This window comes from Orcinus orca, chromosome 20 (assembly GCF_937001465.1).
Source record: "Orcinus orca chromosome 20, mOrcOrc1.1, whole genome shotgun sequence".
NCBI classification, from domain to species: domain Eukaryota; kingdom Metazoa; phylum Chordata; class Mammalia; order Artiodactyla; family Delphinidae; genus Orcinus; species Orcinus orca.
The window spans coordinates 14,347,679-14,374,314 of record NC_064578.1 but is presented as its reverse complement, the minus strand read 5'-3'; the positions used below and the strand labels follow the sequence as shown (position 1 = coordinate 14,374,314).

At 41.6% G+C, this 26,636-nt stretch overlaps 1 protein-coding gene and 1 long non-coding RNA gene across 18 annotated transcripts in view; one reads left to right on the top strand and one right to left on the bottom strand.

The window, feature by feature from the left end:
- Nucleotides 1–26,636, top strand: part of ZNF19 (zinc finger protein 19) — a 134,208-nt gene that overhangs the window by 82,507 nt on the left and 25,065 nt on the right. For 12 of the 17 annotated variants that reach the window (XM_033434328.2, XM_049703904.1, XM_049703902.1 and 9 more), the window contains 7 exons: nucleotides 3,227–3,379; nucleotides 5,486–5,550; nucleotides 8,529–8,655; nucleotides 9,227–9,340; nucleotides 12,695–13,784; nucleotides 18,509–18,628; nucleotides 23,710–23,853. In XM_033434328.2, coding sequence (XP_033290219.1) covers nucleotides 5,518–5,550; nucleotides 8,529–8,655; nucleotides 9,227–9,340; nucleotides 12,695–13,784; nucleotides 18,509–18,548 — 1,404 coding nt within the window. In that variant the 5' untranslated portion in view covers nucleotides 3,227–3,379; nucleotides 5,486–5,517 and the 3' untranslated portion in view covers nucleotides 18,549–18,628; nucleotides 23,710–23,853. Of the gene's footprint in view, nucleotides 1–3,211; nucleotides 3,380–5,485; nucleotides 5,551–8,528; nucleotides 8,656–9,226; nucleotides 9,341–12,694; nucleotides 15,077–18,508; nucleotides 18,629–23,709; nucleotides 23,854–26,636 lie in introns of all 17 variants that reach the window. The other 5 variants (XM_033434327.2, XM_033434330.2, XM_033434332.2 and 2 more) reach the window with 4 other exon arrangements.
- Nucleotides 15,169–26,636, bottom strand: part of LOC117202602 (uncharacterized) — a 49,734-nt gene continuing 38,266 nt past the window's right edge. Inside the window, exon 4 of the long non-coding RNA XR_004485064.2 lies at nucleotides 15,169–15,578. This is a non-coding gene — a long non-coding RNA (uncharacterized LOC117202602). The remainder of the gene's footprint in view (nucleotides 15,579–26,636) is intronic.

Below are 26,636 nucleotides of genomic sequence, written 5' to 3'. Positions count from 1 at the left end.
TACAACTATTTGAAAGTAGTACCTTCATAGTAAGTGCCTGAGCCAGAGAGCTGGACCCCCAAGGTGTCTCTTATCTCTAAGGTAACGGAGTAGCTCCATCTTCCTGAACTTGAGTATCTAGCAGATTATCCATGACATGTGACCTAGGTGCCACTGCTGGAGTCCCCCTCTAACTGACTTACTGTCTTTGGATCAGGCTTGGTTAGGTTCAAGTGCACATAATTGAAAATCCAAAATAATAGAGCTTAAAACAAGAATGGAGTTGATTTTTCCTTTTTTAAAAAGAGATCTGGGGACTTCCCTGGTGGTGCAGTGGTTGGGAATCTGCCTGCCAATGCAGGGGACACGGACTCGAGCCCTGGTCTGGGAAGATCCCACATGCCGCGGAGCAACTAAGCCCGTGCACCACAACTATTGAGCACACGTGCCTCAACTACTGAAGCCCACGTGCCTAGAGCCTGTGCTCTGCAACAAGAGAAGCCACCGCCGTAAGAAGCCCGGGCACTGCAATGAAGAGTAGTCCCCGCTCGCCTCAACTAGAGAAAGCCAGCGCGCAGCAACGAAGTCCCAAGGCAGCCAAAAATAAATAAATAAATAAATAAATAAATTTAAAAATATATATAAAAAAATAAAAGAGATCTGGAGATAGGCAGCTGCACACTGGCAGCGGGAATCCTGCCTCCTTCCAGTTCACTGCACTGCCATCCATCAGATGGGGCAATATCCTCATAGTCTAAAGCAACAGCTAGAGCTCCAGCCATTCCAGGATGCAGGATGGAGGAAAAGAAGAAGAGCATGTCACCTTCCTTTCAAGGAAATATCCTGTAAGTGCTGAGAACAGTTCCACTTCCACTTCACTGTGCAGAACTTAGTCCTGGGAGAGCCACAGACTTACAAGGATGGCAAGAACTGTCCTTGGATGAGAGATAAGGTGCCAACCCCTGATGAACTTTTCTGTTACTAAATAAGAGGGACAAATAGATGTTTGTACAGGCAACTAGCAGCCTCTAACACTGCCAACATGTCTTAACTTTATATGTCTAAACTAGTTTGCACGTACTGCCGTAACAAATACCACAGACTGTGAGGCTTAAACAACGGAGATTTATTTTCTCACAATTCTGGAGGCTGGAAGTTCAAAATCAAGGTGTTAGCAGGTTTGATTTCTCCTGAGGCCTTTCTCCTTGGCTTACAGAAGGGCAGGAGGGGCAGTCGTAGGAGACAACACAGGACATGAAGAGGTAATCAGTGCCACTGGGCATTATGGCAAGGTTGGTGGCAAGTGGGTGCAAACATGTACAGGGAGGCCATGCGAGATGCCTCTGAAGACACCACGTCCATCTGCCAGGGATGCTGGACTGTAGCTTGAGCAGCCCCATGTTGAGGTATCCATTACAGAGTTCAGGCATCAGATGTGTGGGTAGACAGTATTAACACATCTGTAGAAATCATACTGCTCATACTTTCTCATCAAAGATGTAGATTTGTTGCAATTAGATTTTTCGTCCACCTGGAATTTATTTTAGTGATGGTGTGAAGTAAGAATCTTATTTTTCTATTGGGATATCCAAATGTTCCAGCATAATTTATTGAAAAATTCCTCCTTTCTCCACTGCTTTTTTTCAGCTCTGTTAAATGATTGACATGCAATTTAATCAGCTTATTGATTTCTACAAAGGGATTTTGATTGGCTTGCTTTGAATATATAGAGCAATTTGGGAGATAACTGACATCTTAATAATACTGAGTTTTTCAATCAATGAACACAGTATCTCAATTTATTAGGTATACATTCATCTCTTTTGTGATTATTTTATAGTTTCAGCATGCATATCTTGTACATATTTTGTTAGGCATTAAGTATTTCATGTTTTTCATGCTGTTGTAAATGGTACTATTTTTTAAAATTTATTAAGGTTGCAGGAAATTTTATTGCTGGAAATTTTGGTTTCCCACAATTGATCTTTTTTGCACCTTTACTTTAACTCTGTGACCTTGAAGCCACACAACTCAGTTTGGGACTTGACCCACTGTCTTTTAATAAAAATCACACACCTGGTCTCAGGACCTACTGAAGTTTAGGTTCTTTATGTCTCTGCGCGGAAGGAATTCAGCGAGAGGTGAAGTAGATTTATTGAGAGAAATACACACTCCACAGAGAGAATATGGGCCATCTCAGCAGGCGAGAGGCCCTGAAATATGGGGTGGTTAGTTTTTATGGGCTGGGTAATTTCATAGGCTAATGACTGGGAGGATTATTTCAACTATCTTGGAGAAGGGTGTGGGGATTTCCAGGAGTTGGGCCACTGCTCACTTTTTGGCCTTTTAGGGTTAGCCTTGGAACTGTCATGGCACCTGTGGGTGTGTCATTAGCATATGGCAGTGTGTTATAATGAGCGTATAATGAGACTCAAGGTTTACGGGAAGTTGAATCTTCTGCTATCTTGGACCTAGTTGGAGTTTTTTTTTTTTTCTTCCTTCCCACTCTGTGAGGCATGCGGAATCTTAGCTTCCCCACCAGGGGTCGAACCTGTGCCCCCTGCAATGGGGGCATAGGGTCTCAACCACTGGCTGGTCAGGGAAGTCCAGACCTAGTTGGTTCTAACCAGTTTATGTCGTATCCTCAACAGCTGTCATTCCTTTGAAGGTTGTACCCTGGCCCCTTCCCTCCTGTTTCAACCTTGGTAAACTCACTTGTTAGTTCTAGAAGTTCTGTAGATTCTTTGGGATTTTTTTGTGTAGACAATCATGTCCTCTGCAAATAGTAACCGTTTTATTTATTTCCAATCTCTATGCCTTTTATTTCTTTTTCTGGCCTTCTTGCACTTGCTAGGACTCCCAGGAGGATGTTGAATAGTAGTGGGAAGAGTGGACATACCTGCCTTGTTGCCAACTTTACAGGGAAGGCATTCTCTCACCAATAAGTATGTTTTCAGCAGCAAGGAGATAATCACATCAAATATAGTCAATATAGGTACTGCAACAAAACATTAGGTTAACTTTACATTTTTTGTCAGCCAAGGCAAAAATGACCGTGCATGATACTGAAGTTCCACTATAACTTCATCAATTGCAATGTGATATGAAAACATCTATGATTTCTATTGTTGACAAAGTCGCAAGGCACTGCTGATACTACTGTGGTTTTTGCCAACATATAACTGAAGGAAATGCTAAGTTTCAGCTAGAGGTTAGCTTAAACAAGGATAAGCTTTTTCTATTCTAGGTCCGTGATTAAAAACGTGCGCCAGGGAAAGAAAGCCAGAGTCCACAGAGAGGAGCGTTGTGGCTTCCTAGAGAGGAAGCTCGTGAAGCTTGGGCATCGCAGCCGACGTAGTGACGCACTTCCGGTCACGCCGCACATTGCACCTTTCCCGAGGTGAGTGTTGGGGGTTTGTGGCCCCAGCAAAGCTGCTGGGGCCACGCTCTTTACTCCCGTGGAGGAGGCTGTCACCTTAGTCCCTGATGCCGAGGAGGAGGGAGTCGGGCGGCGCCACCGGATCCGGGGAGCGAGGGTGCCCGCCGGGCAGTTCAGCCCGCTGCGGCTGCCTTAGGAAATGGAGGCTGGATATGGAAAGGAGACGCCCTTTGACCCGACACAGCCACAGCCTCCCCTGCTCCCTGGTCCAATAACTACTTATTGAGCAGCTAAATGCCAGCTGCTCTTGTAGGTTCCCAGGATGTAGCTGCGAATGAGACGGCCGTGGGCCCCTCCCCCAGGGAGCTTTCAGTTTAATGGAAAGCCCCCTGTTAATCCAGTGCGATCGTTTCACTCCACCTGCTCTGAACCCTGTAGTTGCGGTCTGTTGCTTTTAGGATGAAGACGAAGTCCTTGACGTGCAGAGGCCATGGGGGACTTGGCCTCTAGCAACTTCACCTTCGTGTTCAGCACACTTCCCTTGGCTCTGCTACAGTCTTCTTGGACTTTCATATCGGGAACATGTTTTTGCACATGCTGTTACTTTCGGAAAGATTTTTCTTTCAAACTAGTTAATTCCTATTCTTAAGCCTCCCCATCTAGGATAAATTCTCCCTGGCACTAATCACGATTGTGGTCTTAAAGCTAACTATGAGAATCTTTGATTTCTTTAGTCTAAGCTCCGTGATGGAAGAGATCAAACCTTTCTCTCTCCACTGTTATCTCCTGTGTCTCATGCTTGGCCTGGAATGAAATAAATATGTGATAAATGTTTGTGGGATGAAGAAAACATACATCAGTGTATTATCTCAAACTGGGAGAGGTGGTATACAAGAAAGGGAATACAGTGCTAGTGGAGTGTGTAACCCAGGGCCCCCGACCTGATCTGTGGAGACAGGCGGTGATCTGAAGGGTGAGCAGGCACTTACGTAGATGAAGAGAGGTCAGGCTGCTGGAGAGTATTGCACACAGAGACTGTCAGTTCCAAAGGTTCTAAGGTTGGAGAAGAGTGGTTCATGCAGAGGAACAGTAGGTACAAAGATCCTGAATTAGCATAGTAGATAAACTGAAAGAAGATGAGGCTAGCAGGAAATTGCAGCATGCAATGAGTTTTGGAAGATGCTGGCTTTTTGGTAGAATATGACTGGTTAACAAGAATACAAAGTGTCTGTAGGGGATGATATAATTAAAGTAATAACCCAGACCTTTTGGCATGTTTTGTGGCCTCTTCAGGGTCCTTTGCTAATTTGTTTCTGGTGATTACTGGGTGTAGAGTGGGGTGATGATCAAAAAAGATGCCTGCCCCAAGGTCCAAGAAAAGGAAACCTTACTCTAAGATTCTTTTTCTGATTTTGGGGGGGCTAGTTTTACCTATTTTTCCATATTAACCTTAGAAGCACTTTATCAAGTTCTAAAACAAAAAAATATCCTGTTGGGATTACTATTGGAAGCACTTGGATGTAGTTATTAAACGCTTGGCTTCTGGAATCTGGCTTATCTGGTTTGGGAATCCAAGTTCATTCATCCACTGGGTGACCAACCTTGGTAGAGAAAATTATTGTCTTAGACTTGTTTTCTTATTTGGAAAAAAGAAAAGGTTCAAAGGATTATTGTGGAGATTGAATGAGAGAATATGTATTTTTCCTCCAAAAACACGTTTCTATTTTTTTTTTTACTTTTTATGTTTCTCAGTAAACTTTTATTTTAAAAAATGAAGGTCTGGATTTCCTCTTGTTAGGGTTTGCTCTGAGTTTTCTGGTGTCTTTTGCTTGTTTTGCTCTTTGTGTATTCATGTTCCCCTCTACTCATGTCTTAGGACAGGCAGCGTTGCATGATGTTGGTGAGTACAGCCTGTGGTGCTGAGGGCAAGTTACTTACCTTTCAAATTCTCAGTTTCCTCAGAATTCAAACTTCATGGCATAGTGTGGATTAAAAGAGGAAATATTCATACACCACTTACCAAGTGGCATTTAGTAAATGCTACTGTTACCGGCAAGTTTGTTGATTTAAAGGAGAGCCTTTGTCTGGGTTGGGCTCACTCTTGTTTCTCTTTGCTTCTTCCCTCAGCCCCTGCCCTTCATTGAGAGGAAGCCCAAGTGATGGCTGTCATGCCCCTGAGAGCCTGGCACCAGGTGAGCTGTGATTCCCTCAGGTCAGCCTTGGAGAGATCTGATTTGAAGGAAATGGGGGATGAGAGAGATGATTCTGGCAAAAGTCTTAGAGCCAAAGCAGTAGGAAGACCCTTGTTGATTCTCTTCAGTAGGACTGGATGCCAGGGAAAGCTGATGATGAGGGATTGAACAGCCAGAAGCCCAGCAAGTGATGGCTGGAGAGAGTGTCCTTGGCAGCAGAAGCCTAGGCTCCTGCACTCTGAGGATCTCTGTTGAGCTAGATGGTTCCCAGTTTCAGTGGTTCCTCCTACAGAGGGACCTGTGAGAATGAAGGACTCAGGCTGGTGCTGTAGGTATTGATTACACAGTGAGAGTAATCGAGATTAGCGAGGTCACAAGGTTCTTGGGAAGTAGGGGCAGAGCGGTGGCAGGAAGAAGACAAGAAAAAGTGGGCTTGTCCCATTTATTAAAGAAGTTGAGGGCTTCCCTGGTGGCGCAGTGGTTGAGAGTCCGCCTGCCGATGCAGGGCACACGGGTTCGTGCCCCGGTCCGGGAAGATCCCACATGCCGCGGAGCGGCTGGGCCCGTGAGCCATGGCCGCTGAGCCTGCGCGTCCGGAGCCTGTGCTCTGTAACGGGAGGGGCCACAACAGTGAAAGGCCAGCGTATCGCAAAAAAAAAAAAAAAGAAGAAGTTGGCTTCAGAATCAGGGAAAATATATTTTCCTTGAGGTCAGTGCTGTTGGCTAATCAAGGCAGGGGACTATAATAGGAATAATCTGCACTAGGACAGAACACCTGAAGTGAGGGATCCCATAAAGCCTCAGTGGCTTTGTGGCCTTGAGCCAGTCACTTAACCTCTTTGCACCTTAACTTCATCTGTGAGGTGAACATTAAGTACCTTACATTTGTGGGACAGGGAAATTGATTTCTTGAGTTGATTTTACTTTTTGAGACTGATGAGTTGCTGGGTGTTCCTTAACCATTTCCTTCTTCCTGGGACTTATTTATCCAGTAACTTATCATCTATGAACTATATCCTAAGTCCCGATCCTGGATTTCTGGTATCTGGCAGGTCCTTCTGCCTACTGCCTCACCAAGACATTATCTTTCTTGTTGCTCCCGTCCTCTTCTGATCTTCTGTAAGTTGTTAGTGAGTTACTGATATCACTGTGTTGCAATCCTGACCACTCAGTTTCTAGGTTGCTGAGTAATTGTTGACTCTCTTCCTCCTTGATACCACTTTCAGAGAGTTACCAAGTCTCATTGCTTCTGCCTACTATCTCTTCCACTTGTCCCATCTTTTATATTGCCCTCATTCAGGGTTTGTCATTCCTTTTCTGGGATTTTGTTTGCAGAGTTTCCCAGATAGTTTCTCTGTGTACAGTCTTGTGCTTTCCCATCTCCAACTGTTACCTGATAGAGCTTGGTTTCCCGAGCTCGGATTTTATCCTGTAGTCCAGGGTTCTCAGACTTTGGTGTGCGTCAGAATCACCTGGAGGGCTTATGGAAGCACAAATTGCTTTTGGATTGGGGCCTGTGAATTTGCCTTTGCAACAAGTTCCTATGTGATCCTGCTGCTGCTCTGGGGAACCACACTTGGAGAACCACTGTTGTAGTTAGTCGTGACTCATTCAAGGAAGTCATTCAGTTGACTGAGTCAGTTTGTCATTTTAAGTTGTTGATTGTATGGCTGGCTGAGGATGGATTCAGAACAGGACAGGCCCGGAATTGGAGTTAAGTATCCCCAGCCCATACTACTGTACTGATTGTACCATAGTGAAGAGGAGTCAGATTCCAGAAACATATAGACAATAAAATTGGCAGGATTTGATTACTGACTATTTATTGGAAATGAGTAGTGACTAGGGCAAGTTAGTCTAGTATGAATTTCAATTTTCTAACTTAGGAGACTGGGATGAAATTCACACTGTTAAATGAGAAACAACACTGTCACTCACTGTGCCAGTTAGTTATGTGAATTGAAAATAGAGTCAATTTGGCAGGGGGCAGGAAGGGGGGATGCGTTTGGTGTTAGATGGGTCAGATGTGTCAGGTCCCCCAGGGAGTCTGAGGCAGTGCTGGGGAGATCTGCAGAATCAGTTGAGGTGTTGGAAGGTGGCAGGATATTCACTGTGCATTCAGGTAACCAGGTTTGATACCAAAGTCTGGGGAATGAATAAGAGTTTTATAAACCAGATCCTGAGCTCTCTGGGAAGGTAGAGTTGGGACCATCAGGGAAGGGAAAGGGTGACTATTAAAAAAGCATGAGCCTTAGTTGGCAGAAACAATTACAGATTGTCTTGGAGGTATAAAAAAAGCAGTTAAAAGAAGTACCCAGCAGCAATTTGATTCCAGAAGCATCTTCTCCCAGGAAAACTCATCAGGAAGCAGAATAGACTGCCCCCGGCAGCACTGAGCTGTTTCTACTGGACATTCTTGAGCACAGGCTGTACAACCCCTTCTTCAAGCAACAGATGAGGGTTGGATGAGACCAGTCATCGAGGCAAAAATGTGACTCTGTTCCTGTCATGTGGACTTGAGGTTTAGGGTAGAATGAGCATGTGTGGGGAACAGATGGATTGACTGGGCACTTGGGGCAGTGAAGGGGGAACAGGTCAGTCCTGAGATGCTACCTCTGAGTGGTGTCTGGAGAGACTGAAGCTAATTGTTTCCTTGTAGTTGCAACAATAAAAGACAAAGTTTTATAAAATCACAGAGATTTTGCTCTAGGAATATTAATTAATGGGAGACTTTCCAGGGTTTTCAAAATGTGTTGTGTTTTATGACACTAAATTTTGTGTTCAAATGGAAACTCTTCTGGTAGTGAGAGAAGTTCCAGATTTTTGGTTGTAGCAATAGTCATTTAACACTCATTTCTTTCACATTTTCTCATTACTCATCCTTAATAAGACCCCTCCCTCATACTGTCCCCTGTACCCCACACTCTGGCCCTGAGCCATAGAATTGGCTCCGGGGCAGCAGAAACGTCTTGTTTTAGGAGGTGGTGACCTTTGAGGACGTGGCTATATACTTCACCCAGACAGAATGGGCTGGCCTTTCTCCTGCACAGAGGGCCCTGTACAGAAGTGTGATGCTGGAGATTTATGGGAACTTGACGTCTCTGGGTAAGGCCACTTTTCTCCTGGGACTCAGATCTATGCTTTCCCATTTCCTTCCTTTTTTCCTCCTTATCAGCCAGAGGTGTGGTGTGGAAAGGGAGGAGTCATCTCTTATATCCTTCACTGATGGTTCTGGGATTGAGACCAAATGACCCACTTGAGAGCTTGCTGGGTAGGGACAAGTCTTGGGTCAGTTTGGTCTCAATATAGGGAATTGCTGTCGCCTGGTAAGAGTATGATCTGTCCTCCCAGGGGCTCTGCACAGTAAGGAATAAGTAGCATCCATTGCCAGATAAGTTCTCAGCTTGTTGCTATCTCCCCGTAGTCTAGGGAAGGATATGACCCCTTCCCTGTGTTTGCATATGTCCTGCAGGATCACTAACTTACGTACTCTTACGTGTTGTTTTAGGAAGAGGTCACAAATGCTCAGTTTCCACTTGAGCAAAAATCTCGGCTTTCCCCAGTCCTGAGCCCTATTCTGTGGATCTGTTTTATTATCACTGAGACTCCTGAGCTTTTCCTTCTTTTGACACAGCAGACACAGGACTGAAAGGTGCCATTTTCTACCCCTTTTCAGGATACCCAGTTCCCAAACCTGCATTGGTCTCACTTCTGGAGAGAGGGGATTTGCCTTGGGGCCTGGAGACACAGGATGATCCCCCTGCACAGGGGACCAAAGACATCTGTAAAAGTAAGTGAGGCAGGTTTAGGAACAGCAGCTACAGAGCTTTACAGAGCAGTATATTTTAAAATGAACCATGCTGGGAAGGATTTAAATAAAACAGATAATTTCTCAAAATAGGTAAAATATGAAACCATTTCCACCAATTTTAATTCTTCCTGACATATTTCCAATTAACACATCTCATAATTCTCGAATCTATTGCTCCTTTCTTCTTTTTTAATTAAAAAATGTTTTTATTGAAGTATAATTGACATATAACAAATTAGTTTCAGGTATACAAATAACAATTTGATATTTGTATACGTTGCGTTAATGATCACCACAAGAAGTCTAGTTAACAACCGTCCCCTTACATAATTACAAAATTTTTTTTTCTTCCAGTGAGAACTTTTGATTTACTCTCAGCAACCTTCAAATATGCAGTACAGTATTGTTAACGCTAGTCACCATGCTGTACATTACATTCCCATGACTTATTTTATAACTGGAAGTTTGTACCTTTACCTGTTTCTCTCACTCCCTACCCCTGCCTCTAGCAACCACCAACCTGTTCTCTGTAACTGTGAGCTTGGTTTATTTGTATTTTGTTTTTTTAGATTTTAGATATAAGTGAGATTATACTGTAGTTGTTTTTCTTTGTCTGACTTATTTCACTTAGCGTAATGCTCTCGAGGTCCATCGACGTTATCACAAATCGCAAGATTTCCTTCTTTTTTTATGGCTGAATTAACATTCTTCTGTGTGTGTGTGTATGTATGTATCAATCACATTTTCTTTATCCATTCAGCCATCAGTGGACACTTAGCTTGCTTCAGTATCTTGGCTATTATAAATAATGCTGCAATGAACATAGGGGTGCATATATCTTTTCTAGTTAGTGTTTTCATATTCTTTGGTTAAATACCAAGTGTTTTCATTTTCTTTGGAATTCCTGGATCACATGGTAGTTCTCTTTTTAATTTTTTTTTTTAAAGCTTCTTTATTTATTTATTTATTTTTGGCTGTGTTGGGTCTTCGTTTCTGTTGCGAGGGATTTCTCCAGTTGTGGCCAGCGGGGGCCACTCTTCATCATGGTGCGTGGGCCCCTCACTGCCGTGGCCTCTCTTGTTGCAGAGCACAAGCTCCAGACACGCAGGCTTAGTAGTTGTGGCTCACAGGCTTAGTTGCTCCGCGGCATGTGGGATCCTCCCAGACCAGGGCTCGAACCTGTGTCCCCTGCATTGGCAGGCAGATTCTCAACCACTGCGCCACCAGGGAAGCCGCTCTTTTTAATTTTTTGAGGAACCTCCCTACTGTTTTCCATGGTGGGTGTACCAGTTTACATTCCCATCAACATTGCACAAGGGTTCCCTTTTCTCCACATCCTTGCCAACACCTTATTTCTTGTCTTTTTGATAATAGCCATTCTAATCAGTGTGAGGTGATATCTCATTGTGGTTTTGATTTGCATTTCCCTGATGATTAGTGATGTTGAGCATCTTTTCACGTGCCTGTTGGCTGTCTGTCTTCTTTGGAAAAATGTCTGTTCAGATCTTCTTAGTTTTTGTGGGTTTTTTTTTGCGGTATGCGGGCCTCTCACTGTTGTGGCCTCTCCCGTTGCGGAGCACAGGCTCCGGACGCACAGACTCAGCGGCCATGGCTCACGGGCCTTGCGGCTCCACAGCATGTGGGATCTTCCCAGACTGGGGCATGAACCCGTGTCCCCTGCATCGGCAGGTGGACTCTCAACCACTGTGCCACCAGGGAAGCCTCTTCTTATTTTTTAATTGAATTGTTTGGGGTTTTTTTGCTATTGAGTTGTATGACTTCTTCACATATTTTGGATATTAACCCCTTATCAGATATATGGTTTGCAAATATTTTCTCCTGTTCATAGGTTGCCTTTTCATTTTGTTGGTTTCCTTTGCTGTGCAGAAGCTTTTTAGTTAAATGTAGTCCCACTTGTTTATTTTTGCTTTTGTTGCTTTTGCTTTTTCTGTCAGGTTCAAAAGATCATCTCCTAGATGTCAGGAGGTTACTGCCTATGTTTTCTTCTAGGAGTTTTATGGTTTCAGATCTTACTTATGTTCAAGTCTTTAATCCATTTTGAGTTAACTTTTGTGTCCATTGCTCCTTTCTGAGTTTCATCATTGCCTGTCTCAGAGGCCCTCCTTCCTTGGATGGGATAGATTTATTCAGGAGCAGTTTTTGAGCACTTGCCATGTGCCAAGCTTTGATTTAGAAGCTCTGGAGGATATAAGTTATGGAGACAGATGTTTCGAGCTGCAAAATGTGTGTCAAGTGCTGTTGTTGATATATAGGCAGTGGGCTGTGAAGCATAGCAGGAGGAGAGGTTAGAGTAATTTCAGTTTAGAAGCTCAGGTGATGCTCCTTCAGTGGCAGGGCCATTTATTCTGAGTTCAACAGATAAGAATGGGTTGCAGATGGGAAAAAAAGGAAGGTAGTCTGACTGGAGGAAGGGAATAGAAGATCCACTTCAATTTCTGGCATAATATAATATCTGACAGAGACTAGTATCTGAAATATATAAACAACTTTCCATCTCAACTGTTCTCTGCTTTTGAATATTTGGCACTTTCATTTTATTAGTCTTGTCTCAATAGCAGGCTGATGTTGGGAGTTTTAGTAATCTCTAAAATCTGTATCCAGTAGTCCCCCCTTATCTGTGGGGCATACATTCTAAGACCCCCAGTGGGTGCCTGAAACTGTGGATAATACTGAACCCTATGTAGTTGTTCCTGGGTATCTGTCGGGGATTGGCTCCAGGACCCCTGTGGATACCAAAATCTGCAGATGCTCAAGTCTCATACATAAAATGGCATAGTACAGTAGGCCTCCTGTAACTGCGGGTTCTTCATTCGTGGTTACAGAGGACTGACTGTGTATATGCCATGTCTTTTTCTATACATACATACCTATGATAAAGTTTAATTTATAAATTAGGCACAGTAAGAGAATATCTAAATTGCCAGCATCACTCCTCTTGCACTTTGGGGCCATTATGAAGTAAAATAGGGGTTACTTAAACACAAGCACTGCAATACCGCAATGGTCAATCTGATAACTGAATCAGCTACTTAGTAATAGGCAGGTAGCATATACAGAGGGATGATTTACATCTGATCACAGTGGGATGGCTCTAGTTTTCATCATGCTACTCAGAACAGTGCACAATTTAAAACTGAAGAATCGTTATTTCTGGAATTTTCCCTTTAATATTTTCAGACCATGGTTGACAAGGAAACAGAAACTACAGAAAGGGAAACTGCAGATAAGGGGGGATGACAATAATTTTCAGTGTTCTTTTGTTTTCTAGTATAATCCTCAGGTGGCATTTTTGTTTTCTGTTTGTTATGTCAGATGCTGGGACCAACACTGACAATGAGTTAACACCAACATGGGGAGTTTCTGAAGAAAGAGATATGATGATGTTACATGGGCCACAGAAGAATGTTCTTAAGAGAAACAGCTTCCTAGAAACATGTGAACTGGAGAAGCACCAGGAAATCCCCACAGTGAAAAACATTAGAGGAAAGGTTCCAAGAATCCACTATAATAGGAAACCCTTCAGATGTGAGGAATGTGGCAAATGCTTCAGCTATTTTTCTTACTATGTTAGACACCAGAGAATCCACACTGGGGAGAAACCCTTTGAGTGTAATGAGTGTGGAAAAGCCTTTAATGGCAATTCTTCATTAATTCGACATCAGAGAATCCACACTGGAGAGAAACCCTATCAGTGTGAAGAGTGTGGGAGAGCCTTTAATGATAACGCAAATCTGATCAGGCATCAGAGAATCCACAGTGGGGACAGACCCTATCTCTGCACGGAGTGTGGAAATGGTTTCACCAGTAGTTCTGAGTTTGTTATACACCAGCGAATTCACACTGGGGAGAAACCCTATGAGTGTAATGAGTGTGGAAAAGCTTTTGTTGGTAATTCACCACTGCTGCGACATCAGAAAATCCACACTGGAGAGAAACCTTATGAGTGTAATGAGTGTGGCAAAAGCTTCGGACGGACTTCTCATCTTAGTCAGCATCAGCGTATTCACACAGGGGAAAAGCCTTATTCTTGTAAAATATGTGGGCAAGCCTTCAATTTTCATACAAAACTAAATCGGCACCAGCGAGTCCACAGTGAGGTGAAACCCTTTGACTGTGTAGATTGTGGAAAAGCCTTTAGTGCTCAGGATCAATTAAAAAGGCATCTAAGAATCCATATTCAGGAGACTTCCTATGTGTGTGATGAGTGTGGAGTAGTCTTTACTAGCAAAAGAAATCTGCTTCAGCATCAAAGAGTCCATACTAGAGAGAAAACCTGTGAATATGTCAAGTATGAAAAAACCTTTAGGACTTCTTCCCAGCTAGATCATATCCACCCTGGAGAGAAGCCAGTGCTGGATGTTGGATGTTTTGGCCTCCCAGAATTTTTTACCCCCTTTTACTGGTAATAGTACACTAAATTTCCTTTTGGATTCCGTCTTCCACTCGGGTAGAATTTGTGACACAGCCCCAGCTCAGCTGCAGGTTCCTTCCCTCAAGCTACAGCTGTTGGTTCAGATGTCAGTAGATAACCCAAGATAGTCCAGTTAGAATCCCAGACTTGGCAAGAGTTAATAACCTTGTAAATGGTGAGTGTGGCCCTGGCACAACAACCACATGGCAGACTGTGGCCTGGCAATCCTTTCGCCTTCCAGTTGTTAACAAACTTTTGACATTCCTGCTCATTAAGATCTTAATCACTCATACTCCTTAAGCAGCTGGGCCTCCTAATGGGCAGTTTCACAGTGGCTGAATGGTGTTGGAGAGCCACGTGCACCCATGTGGACTTTGGAAAGCCTGCCAATTATGAATTCCATGGTACTGAATAATCCTCGAACCTCCCAGTACTTCACTGAACAAGAATTTTCTGCCACCCTTAGCATTTGGTGTCTGCTCTTTGTCGTGGAGAGAGGAGACTGGAAAAATGAGCAATGTTTGTTCTTTGAGAGTGGTTGATTAATGTGGCTGGGGGGCAGGCATGAGTTCTGGGCTACCACCCCCACCCCCAGGAACAAGAGTGAGGTCTGTGTGCCTTCCTAGGGCACATGAGCTATGCAAGGACCTGATGCCCAAGGCAGGAGCCTCGAGTTTACCATCATCATCAACCTTGCTTTTCAGCAAATGGAAAAGCTGCTTGCTGTCATGAAAGGATAGCAAGAACATTGGATGGGTGGCTGCAGCCCCTAACCCTAAGTGAATCCCTTTCTACCTTGTGCTTCAGATTCTGTGCTGTGCAGTGGGTGGTCAGTGATAGGGAATCTGCTGCTTTCACCGAGCCAGCATCTGTCCTCATGTCCAAGTGCAGCACCTCAGCTTTCCTTTGGGAGCTACATCTTACCTGCTTCCAGTCCAAATAGTTTCAGAGGGCTGACCCCACATTCCACCCACCTGGCCGATCCCATCTTCCATCCTCTGATTGCTGTGATCAGTGCAAGGATGAGAATGTTATCCAAGCCAGGCCAAAGGCATTCTAAGCCATGAGTTTTCAAGGAAGCCTACTGAAGGAGAAACCATTCCCAGTATGGACTTTAAGCTTGTGTCATTTTGGAGTTGCTGGATGCAATGAGAGAAACTGTGCCTGTGAATGGGACCACAAGACACTCAGCAGGCTGATGGTCGGAGAGGGACCAGGTCACACTACAAGCATGTGAGCCCTTGGACCTGACACCTCTGAACCCAGTTTTCAACTTGTCTCTTGTAAGGATTAATTTCTGTCATTTAAAATATTTATTTTACTTGAGTAAGCGTGTCTAGTCCCTTGTAATCAAATAAGTCCTGACACATCAGGATCATTTTTTAAATTTTATTTATTTACTTTTGGCTGCATTAGGTCTTCATTGTTACATGCAGGCTTTCTTTAGTTGCGGTGAGTGAGGGCTGCTCTTCATTGTGGTGCATGAACTTATTGCAATGGCTTCTCATCGTGGAGCACAGGCTCTAGGCGTGCAGGCTTCAGTAGTTGTGGCACTCGGGCTTCAATAGTTGTGGCTTGCAGGCTCTAGAGTGCAGGCTCAGTAGTTGTGGCACATGGGCTTAGTTGCTCCACAGCATGTGGGATCTTCCCAGATCAGGGCTCGAACCCATGTCTCCTGCATTGGCAGGCAGATTCATAACCACTGCGCTACCAGGGAAGCCCACATCAGGATCATTGATTCCTGAGACTCCCTCTGGCATGGTGTCCTCATTGGGTGGGGCATGTCTGGGGAAGATAAAGACACTGGGTGGGGTCAGATTTAAGGGGAGCTGCCGAACAACTCTGTTCCTGTTTCCTCTGTGTCCCAGGAGGGGGAAATCCCAGAACACGGAGAGAACTAGCAAGGAGAAGGGGTCAGAGGATGGTTAATTGGTCTGCTTGTATTTTCCATATTAAATGGGGGTGTTTTTCACCTGTTGGAATCATCCAGAACATCTGCCAGGAACTCCTGACAGTCTATATACTTATTGGACTCCTACACTAAAATAATCCATGAAAATCTATCAACTTATTTTACCTGTAACAACTGGCAATTCTTTAAGGACAAATATCTTCAGACTTCCCACAGTCAGTTGCATTTATTGGCAGGCAACTTTTATCAGCCTCATTGCTTTTTTGTTTTTAAAAGCCCCTCTTTCTCTTCCCCAGAAATTCTTTTGTTAAAGCAGGAAGGTAGCTAGATGTGAGCAGAGAAGCGGGGGGGGGGGGGGGGGGGGGGGGGGGGGGGGGGGCATGGGCCAGATGGCAGGAAACCATGCGTCTTGTAAAAGGCGGGGGTGGGGTGGGGTCCTTGGAACCTCCAAACTGGCAGGAAACCATACATTTTGGGATAAGTGTCCTGGAGGCAAAGAAAGGTAGGAAAAGGTGGGAATCTGGTGTCCGAATGTAACCTTTTGCTCATTATGCTCTCATTACAATAAAATTAGCCTTGCAGATAAGAAGTACCCATCATGCACAGAAGCCATGACACTTCTGATCAAGGCTAAATAAGGACAAAAATTCCTCCTCCCCCCGGGAAGGTGGCGCTGGGGTGAAAATCAGGGAATATCACCCCCAAATCCCTCCCTCCCCAATGAACATTACACCCCATGTAACCGGCTTGCCAAAAGAACTCAGGGCAGCTTACTCACCTGAGCCTGCCCGCTCTCCCCAAGAGCGTACTATAGCTTAAATAAATCCTCACTTTACTTTCTTGACCTCCCTGTCTCATCTCTGAATTCTGCCTGGGACGAGGCAAGAACCTTTCACTTTCAGGGTTACCTGAATCTGTGTCTCCCAAACAGCAATTCTTAAAGACCCCAAATAAATTCTTTTCCTGTTTGTTGTCTCCTGCATTATGTTATTTAGTTTCTGGTTGACACACTTAGCAATATATACAGAGTCATCTTTGTCTTTGCTTGGGCTTGTGGTTCATTTCTTTCTATTGTTAAATTGTATTCCATTGCATATATAGGAGAGGAAAAATAAATTTTCCTCCACCCTTCTTTGTTCTTGGTTCAGATCCCACCCTGTAACGACCTCATAAAAAGCAACTTCTAATGTGTTTATATTGTTCCATGTTCGCAGTTTTGAAAAAAAATCAGCCTAAAATAATTCTTATATCAAACAGGCATATTTGGGGGTCCTTATGCTCTTACCCTTGACATGTAGGTGCCCCAATAATCTTATGCGTTCATCTACAGAAGAACATCCTAATACCTTTAAGCTTTTAGCCATTATGAATAGAACTTGTATATAATTTTATGGTAGTTTTTGTTTGAACACAGTTTTTCAAAGCAATTGTCTAAATACTAGAGGTCTGATTTTTCTATCCTATGCTAAGACTTCTTTAGTTTTGGAAAAAACTGCCAAACTGTCTTCCAGAGTGATTGTACCTGTACTCCACCAGCAGAGCAGGAAAGTTCCTGTTGTTCTTCCCCCAGTTGATACTGTCATTTTTTGGAGTTAGCAGTTCAAATAGGTGTGCAGTGCTAGCTCATTGTTGTTTTAATTTGTATTTCCCTAATGGTATATGAAGTTGAGTATATTCTTGTATGCCTGTTTACACTCTGTATATCTTCTTTGGCCAGGAGTCTGTTCCGATCTTTGCCCATTTTAAATGAGGTTTTTTGTTCTAGGGTTCTTGGGAAAATTTGATTATAAATCCTTTATTAGCTATGTGCTTGGCAAATATTTTTCTCTCAGTTTGTGGTTTTTCTAATTTTATAAAATCCACATTATTAACTTTTTTCTTGTTGTTGATAGGCTTTTGGTGGTGTGTGTTAAGTCATCTTCACACCCAAGGTCATGTAGATTTTTTTTCCGTTTTCTTCTAGAATTTTTATAGTTTTTTAATTTAAGTTTGTGGACAGTTTTGGGTGAGTTTGGGTATAAGTTGTAAAGTTTATGTCTATATTCATTTCATTCCATGTTTTCTAATTAATTACTTGGAGAGTAGTGTCCAGTTTTCCCAATACCATTTTTTCAGGGGACTGTCCTTTCCCTGTTGTATGTTCTTGGCCCTACTGTCATGAATTACTAACCACACATATGTGGGTTTATTGCTGGGCTCTCTATTCTGTTCCTTTATTCCGTGTATCTGTGTTTGTGACAGTTCCACACTGTTTTGGTTACGTTAGTTCTGTGATACAGTTTGAAGTCAGAGGGGGAGATGCCTCCAACTGTTTTCTTTTTTCTCAGAATCCCTTTGGCCATTCAAAGGGATCCTTTGTGGTTCCATACAAATATTATTATTTCTGGTTTTATGAAAAATGCCATTGGAAATTTAATCAAGATTGCATTGAATCTGTAGATGGCTTTGGGTAGAATGGACATTTTAGTAATAGTAATTCTTCCAATCCATGAGCACAGAATATTTTTCTATTTATTTGTGTCTTCCATTTTTAAAATCAGTGCTTGATAGTTTTCTGAGTACAGGTCTCTCATGTCCTTGGTTAATTTATTCCTAGGTATTTTGTTCTTTCTGATGAAGTTATAAATGGGATTTTCGTAATGTCTCTTTCTAGTGGTTCATTATTAGTGCATAGAAACTTAATTGATTTTTGTATATTGATTTTATAGTCTGCAATTCACTAAATTTTATTCCAACAGTTTTTTTTGTGGAGTGATGTGGAAAGTTGTAATTCTAAAATCCCACTGTTTCTACTGTATCCCAGGTCATCCATAACACCCAAGACATGGTGGCTCCTAGTGTAATCTTCTTACAGTGTCTCTTAATAACATGTGGACTCCTACAAGGCCAATTAACATCACAGCTTTCGTTGAACTGGATCTGGGTAAGTCTTGGCATTTATAACGAAGTTCGATGTGTTCTGTTTTTCTGGCATGGTATTGACATGGTTGTTTTGAAAAGTAATTTCTAGTAATTTCACACATACAGAAAATTTTCCACAAAAGTAAAAAGTATTCACATTTGCCACTTCACACAAAATACTCCAGTGTGTTTTACCCAAAACAGGGATACTCTCCCTGAGAACCAGCACATAAGCCCCAAATCAAGAAATTATATGGTACCCACATTATAATTTAATCCACAAGCCCAGTTTAACTTTCACCAGCTGTCCAAATGTTTGAAAGTATCTTTTTCCATTCTGATCTGGTTTTCTTTTTTTTGGAATGATTACTTAGATTTTCCCTTATTTTTATAACCTTAATGGATTTAAGGCACACAAGACAAGTATGTGATCAGGGTGGCCTTTTCTGTATGGCTTTTTTCAGTATGGATGTTTTCAGTGTTCATCCATGTTGTAACACTTATCAGTACTTAATTCATTTTTCCCCACTGTTATTAAAAATACATGACATGACATTTACCATTTAAACATTTTAAGTGTACAGTTCTGTGGCATTAGCTACCTTCATACTGTTGTACAAATAACCTCACCATCCATGTCTAGAACTTTAAAAATTTTTCTCAAGTGAAACTCTGTCTCCATTCACTCACAGCCCTCAGCCCCTGGAAACCACATTCTTTTTGTCTCTGAATTTGACTTCTCTGGACTGACTTATTTCACTCAGCATGGTGACTTCAAGGTTCATCCATGTTGTGGCATGTATGAGAATTACTTTAGTTTTAAAGGCTGAATCATGTCCTGTTGTGTTTATTCGTTCATACCATATTTTGTTTACTCATTCATCTGTTGATGGGTACTTGGGTTTCTGCCACCTTTTGGCTACTATGAATAATGCTGCTATGAATATGGTTGTACAAATATCTGTTTCAGTTTCTGCTTTCAAATATTTTGAGTATATATACTGAAGTAGAATTGACAGATCATATATTAATTGTCTAAGTTTTTGAGGAACTACCATATTGTTTTCCAGAGTGGCACCACCATTTTACTTTATTCCTTTATATGGTATAGGTTAGTTTATGGATTTACCCATTTTATTTATCCGTTCACCCCCTGAAGGACATTTTACTTGTTTCTACCTTTTGGCTATTGTGAACTGCACTGCTATGAATATTTGTGTACAAGTTTTTGTTTGCACACCTGTTTTTATTTTTTATTGAAGTATAGTTGATTTACAATGTGTTAATTTCTGCTATACAGCAGTGATTCAGTTATACATATATATATTTTTTAATATTTGTTTCCATTATTGTTTATCATAGGATACTGAATATAGTTCTCTGTGCTATACAGTAGAACCTTGTTTATCCATTCTATATATAATAGCTTACATCTGCTCACCCCAACCTCCCACTCCATCCTTCCCCCACCCCCCTCCCCCTTGGCAACCACAACTCTGTTCTCCATGTCTGTCTGTTTCATAAATAGGTTCATTTGGGTCATATTTTAGATTCCACATATAAGTGATATCATATGGTATTTGTCTTTCTGACTTACTTCACTTAGTATGATAATCTCTAGTTGCATCCATGTCACTGTAAATGGCATTATTTCATTCTTTTTTATGGCTCAGTAGTATTCCATTGTATATATGTATCCCATCTTCTTTATCCATTCATCTGTCGATGGACATTAAGGTGGTTTCCATGTCTTGGCTGTTGTGAATAGTGCTGCTGTGAACATAGGGGTGCATGTATCTTTTTGGATTAGTTTTGTCTGGATATATGCCCAGGAATGGGCTTGCTAGATCATATGGTAGTTCTATTTTTAGTTTTCTGAGGAACCTCCATACTGTTCTCCATAGTGGCTGCACCAACTTACATTCCCACCAACAGTGTAGGAGGGTTCCCTTTTCTCCACATCCTCTCCAACATTTTGAATACCTGTTTTCAATTTTTGGGGGTCTGTAGGAGTGACGTTGTACCATATGATAATTGTATTTTTATCTTTTATTGGAAATGCCAAACTATTATGCACATAAGCTGCACCATTTTCCATTTCCACAAGCAATGTTGGGTTTCATTTTCTCTACAGTGTTAACATTTGTTAATTTCTGTTTTTTGATTATAACCATTTTAGTATGTGTGAAGGAGTACTGAATTATGGTATTACTTTGCATTTCCAGCACAACAACTGATGTTTTACACCTTTTCATGTGCTTGTTGATTATTTGCTTTTCTTGTCTGGGGACAGGTCTATTCAAGTCATTTTCCATTTTAAAATTTGTGTTGTCTTTTTGTTGATGTTTTGTAAACGTTCTTGATATATTCTGAAGAACAGATTCTTGTCTGATATAATACAATGTGCAAATATTTTCTTCCTTTCTGCCGGCTGTGTTTTCACTTTTTGGATATCATCTTTTGATGCACAAAAGTTTTTAAAATTGAGGAAATATAATCTATCCATTATTGCATGGTTATTGTAACCTTCTGCCTTTGCTTATCTGTAACTATCGATTCCAAATGTAAGATGCCAGCCTACCACCTCTGTCCTACATTGAATTCATTGTTTGCTCCCTTTAGATTACAGATATAGTAGTATTACTATTGTTAGGTATTACCACCATGGGAAAGAACTTACAGAGTCCAGTATTTATGTATAGCACATTTTGCCTTTGCTCTGCAGAGTCCATTTATTTCCATAGTTACTTAAGTCAGCACCTTTTGCCCTACCAACAGTGAGTTTTTTCCGTACATTTCTAAATCCGTTAGATTCTTTGTCACATCTGTATTCCATCCTGTGACACTCCCATATCCTAAATAAATTTGATTATGATTTACTTGTTGGGTTGTAAAAACCCATGGGTTTAGATTAATGCATAGTGGCAAGTATCCATCAAAGTACCATATAGAACATTTCAAACCCCACACCATAACTTGTTTACCATCTTTTTTTTTTTAAATAAATTTATTTATTTTATTTTTGGGTCTTCATTGCTGTGCGCAGGCTTTCTTTAGTTGCGGTGAGCAGGGGCTACTCTTCATTGCAGTACACGGGTTTCTCATTGCAGTGGCTTCTCTTGTTGCGGAGCACGGGCTCTAGGCACACAGGCTTCAGTAGTTGTGGCTCACAGGCTCTAGAGCGCAGGCTCAGTAGTTGTGGCACACAGGCTTAGTTGCTCTGTGGCATGTGGGATTTTCCTGGACCAGGGCTCGAACCCGTGACCTTTGCATTGGCAGGCAGATTCTTAGCCACTGCGCCACCAGTGGGAAGCCCTACCATCTTTGTTTTGCCTATTCCCGAATGTCATATAAGTGGGGTCATACGGTGTGTACCTCCTCAGACTGGATTTTTTCACTTAGCAATACTGTATACTTGTAAGATTAATCCATGTTTTTTGCAAAGGTTGATGGTTTATTCCTTTCTATGTCTGAATAGTATTCCATTGCATGTGTATGAGAGGAAAAATAATTTTCCCTCTACCCTCCTAGGTTCTTGGTTGAGAAGTGCCCCCCATAATAAAAGATTACTATCAGAAAAACAAAGAGAAGTTTAATAACATTTGTACTTCCTATATGCATGGGCGATGCCCAGGAAAAATTAGTCCCTGAAATGGCCTAAGTCATCACCTTAAATACCATCTTCACCTAAAAACAAAAGAAGGGCTTCCCTGGTGGCACAGTGGTTAAGAATCCGACTGCCAATGCAGGGGACACGGGTTTGAGCCCTGGTCCAGGAAAATCCCACATGCTGCAGAACAACTAAGCCTGTGAGCCACAACTACTGAGCCTGCGCTCTAGAGCCCGTGAGCCACAACTACTGAGCCCGCATGCCACAACTACTGAAGTCCGTGAGCCTAGAGCCCGTGCTCTGCAACAAGAGAAGCCACCACAATGAGAAGCCCGTGCACCACGACGAAGAGTAGCCCCTGCTGGCTGCAACTAGAGAAAGCCCGCGCGCAGCAATGAAGACCCAATGCAGCCAAAAATAAATTAATTAAAATAAATTAAAATTTAAAAATTAAAAAAAATTAAAAAAAAAGAAAACGCAGATTTAAGTCCTGGCCTTCTCTACTGATAAGTGTTTCATGAGATTTAGTCATCTGTCTATTCCTGGTACAGAGAGGGAGACAACTTTTTAAATGGAGATTTCCCTTATAAATGTAAATTTCCTTCACAAAAGTGTAATCTTCACTTGGTTTTCAGAAATTGTCTTTTTTTAAAAACAATCAATCAAGCCAAAATAATCCTTACACCAAACAGGCATATTTTGGGGTAGCATATTCTGTTCCCCCAACATGGATGTACCCCAGTTTTCTTATATGTTCATCTGTTGAAGGGCATACTGATTTAAGTTTTTAGCCATTCTGAATAGAGATGCTATGCTTAATTGCATTCTCATTTTTGTTTGGACCTAGTTCTGCAGAGCAGTTGTCTAAATACTGGAGGCAGGATGTTGGCTCTTTAGGTGAGATTTGTTTAGCTTTGGAAAAATCTTCCAAAATGTCTTACAGAGTAGCTGTATATTTATTTTACTGGCAGTGATGTATAGTTCCCATTGTTCCTCACACTCCATCAATTGGTAGTGTCTTTTTTTTTTTGAGTTCAGCAGTTTTAATAGTTGTGCAGTGCTATCTCATTGTTTTAATTTGTAAGTCCCTAATGATATATGATGTTGAGTATATTTTTGTATGCTTATCTATCTACTTTGGCCAGGTCTCCATTCAGATTTTACCCATTTCTAATGGGGTTGTTTGTTCTATAGTTCTTGATATAATGAGTACAAATCCTTTATCAGATAAGTGTTTTGCAAATCTTTTTCTTTCCGTTTGTGGCTTATCATGGGATTTGGGGCTCCATTTGAGTCTGAATTTTCAAATTTAGTGGATTCATCAGACCTGCCAGCTGAGAGCAGGGCCTCCAGTGGAAGGTAAGTGGCTGAGGCTTGCACTTCCAAACTGGCCAGCAGGTGGAGCCAAGTCCACCTCTCTGACTTTCGAGGCTAGTGCGTGTTCAGCCGGAGGACTTGATTCCATGCAGCTGACCGGGGCTTGGTCTTTTCAGGATTCTCCAGGGCTTTGGCTTCCGGACAATGACTGGCTGAGTCAACATAGACAGGAGGTTGGTCTCCTCCGGACATACTAGTCCATGCAGACAGGAGCCAGTGTCTTCAGGACCTGCTGGGAGGCACCACCGCAGGAGTAAAAGGTAAAGAAAAAGTGGGGAGAAGCTTCCTGTATGCGGCTGACTGCTGAAAGGGGGTCTGTTTTCAGAGAAGCCAGCAGACAATGGGCTTGATGTGGAAAACTGTGGATTTCAGGTCATTTTGTGTGTAGTGTAGACAGTTTCCAGTGTCTTTCTTTGGTGTGTGGTATCTAGTTTCTTTGGCATCAGTTTATTGAGGGGACTTTACCCCAGTGTATGTCCTTGGCAGCTTTGTCATAAATTAAGTGACCACATACATGTGGGTGTATTTCTGGGTTCTCTGTTCTGTTCCTCTGGTACATGTGCCTGTTTTTATGCCAAGTTTTGGTTTTGGTTCCTGTAGCTTCACAGTGTAGTTAGAAGTCAGGGGGCAAGTTGACTCCAGCTGTGTTCTCTTCCTTAGGATTGCTTTGGCTATTTGGGGTCCTTTTTGGTTCCACACAGGATCTATAGAATTGTTTGTTCTGTTTCTGTGAAAAATGCCACTTTAATTATGTTAGAGATTGAACTGAATGTGTACACTGCTTTGGAAGGATGAACGTTTTAAGAATATTCTTCCAGTGCCTGATCACGAATATTTTTCTTTGTGTCTTCTTCGGTTTCTTTATTAGTGTCTTACAGTTTTCATTGTGCAAGTCTTTCACATCATTGGTTAAATCTATACCTAGGTATTTTGTTCTTTTTGATGCAGCTGCAAATGGGGTCATTTTCTTAATTTTTCTTATACTTCTTTATTAGTGTATAGAAACTCAAATGATTTTTGTGTATTGCTTTTGTATCATGCAACTTTACTAAATTCATGTATTACTTGTAACTTTTGGCTGTTTGATGTGGAAAATTGTAATTCAAAAATCCCTTTGTTTCTACCACATCCCAGGTCATCCACAACCCCCAAGACACAGTGACTGCTAATAATATAATCTTCCCATAGCACCTCTTAATAATATATGATTCCTACAAGAGCAGTTAGCTTAACCATTTTGGGTGAAATGAATCTGGGTAGGGCTTGGCCTCATCATGAAGTTTGATGTCTTATCTATTCTTCTGGCATGGTGTTGACATGTTTTGCAAAGTTATTTACTTTCTACTAACTTCAAACATACAGAAAACTTGCAGTAGCAGTACAATGTAGTCTTTATCTGTAAGTTCAGATTCCCCAGTCATCACTGTTTTACCACATATGCCAATTTCAATGACTGTTTCCATTGTTTCCACCCCAAAAAGGGACACTCTCCCAGGGAACACCCCTATAACCCCCATATGAGAAATCATTACGGTTTTCACCTTCTAATCCAATCCACTGGCTCCACTTCCACTTCCATCACCTGCCCCAAAGCATGAAAATGTCTTTTTCCATTTTTTTCCAATGTTTCCAAAAAGAAAACATTCCAGTTTTCTTTTTCTGGAAGCAGTCTTGAGACTTCCCCTCATTTTCACAGCCTTGATGGATTTAAAGCACACAAGATGAGTATGATCTGGGTGGCCTTTTCTGCATAGCTTTTCTCTTAGGATGTTTTCAATGTTCATACATGTTGTAACTTGTATCAGTACTTCATTCACATTTTCCATTGTGATTAAATATCGAACATAATAACATTTACCACTTAAACCATTTAAAATATATAGTTCTATGACATTCACATTTATATTATTGTACAAATATCCTCACCATCCATCTCCCGTACTTGTTTTATTCCAAGTGAAACTGCACCATTAAACACTAACTCCCTTCAACCCTTGTCAACCACATTCTACTTTCTGTCTCTGAATTTCACTTCTCTGGATACCTCATAGAAGTGGGATCATATAATATTCGTCCTTTTGTGACTGGGTTATTTCACTTAGCATAATGACTTTAAGACTCATACATGTTGTAGCATGTGTCTGAATTTCCTTAGTTTTTAAGGCTGAATAATGTACCTTTGTGTATATTATCACATTTTGCTTATCAATTCATCTATCCATGGACACTTGGGTTGCTTGTGCCTTTTGGCCAGTGTAATGCTGCTGTGAATATGGGTGTACAAATATCTGTTTAACTCCCTCCTTTCAAACCTCTTGGGTATATACCCTGAAGTGGAAGTGATGAATCATACTTTGTTTTTGACGAACTGCCATACTGTTTTTCCACAGCAGATGGCACCATTTGGCTATATTTCTATGTATGGCAGAATAATATGGAACTTTTTATAGATCTACACTCTTTTGCTTCTCCATTCATCCACTGATGGATATTTGAATTTTTTCTACCATTGGGCCAATGTAAGCAATGCTGCTATGAATATTCATGTACAAGTGTTTGTTTGAACTCCTGTTTTCAATTCTTTGTGGCACATATCTAGGCATTGAGTTCTTGAACCAGACTCTAATTGTATTTTACCTTTTTGGAGGAAATGCCAAACTATACATTTCCACAAGCAATGGGTAAGGGTTCCAATTTCTCTACATTGTTGCCAGCATTTTTGTTTGTTCTTGATTATAATCATTTATTATATGTGAATAGATGTCACTTTGTGGTTTTAATTTGCATGTCCATCATAACATTAAAGAAATATACCTAAGAGGGTTTTATTAGACTCTCAAACCTCAGGACACTGCTTAGTAGACATAGCTGTTGTATAACCAAAAACTATTCACTTTCTCTTTAAACAAATTTTAAAAACCATTAAGCACAAAAACGATCCACCAAAATTCATTACAATATCACAACCACTCAATTAACCCAGTTAACCCAAGCCCACCATAAATTTGTGAAGGTTTTGAAGAAAGACCTACAAAACTACCAA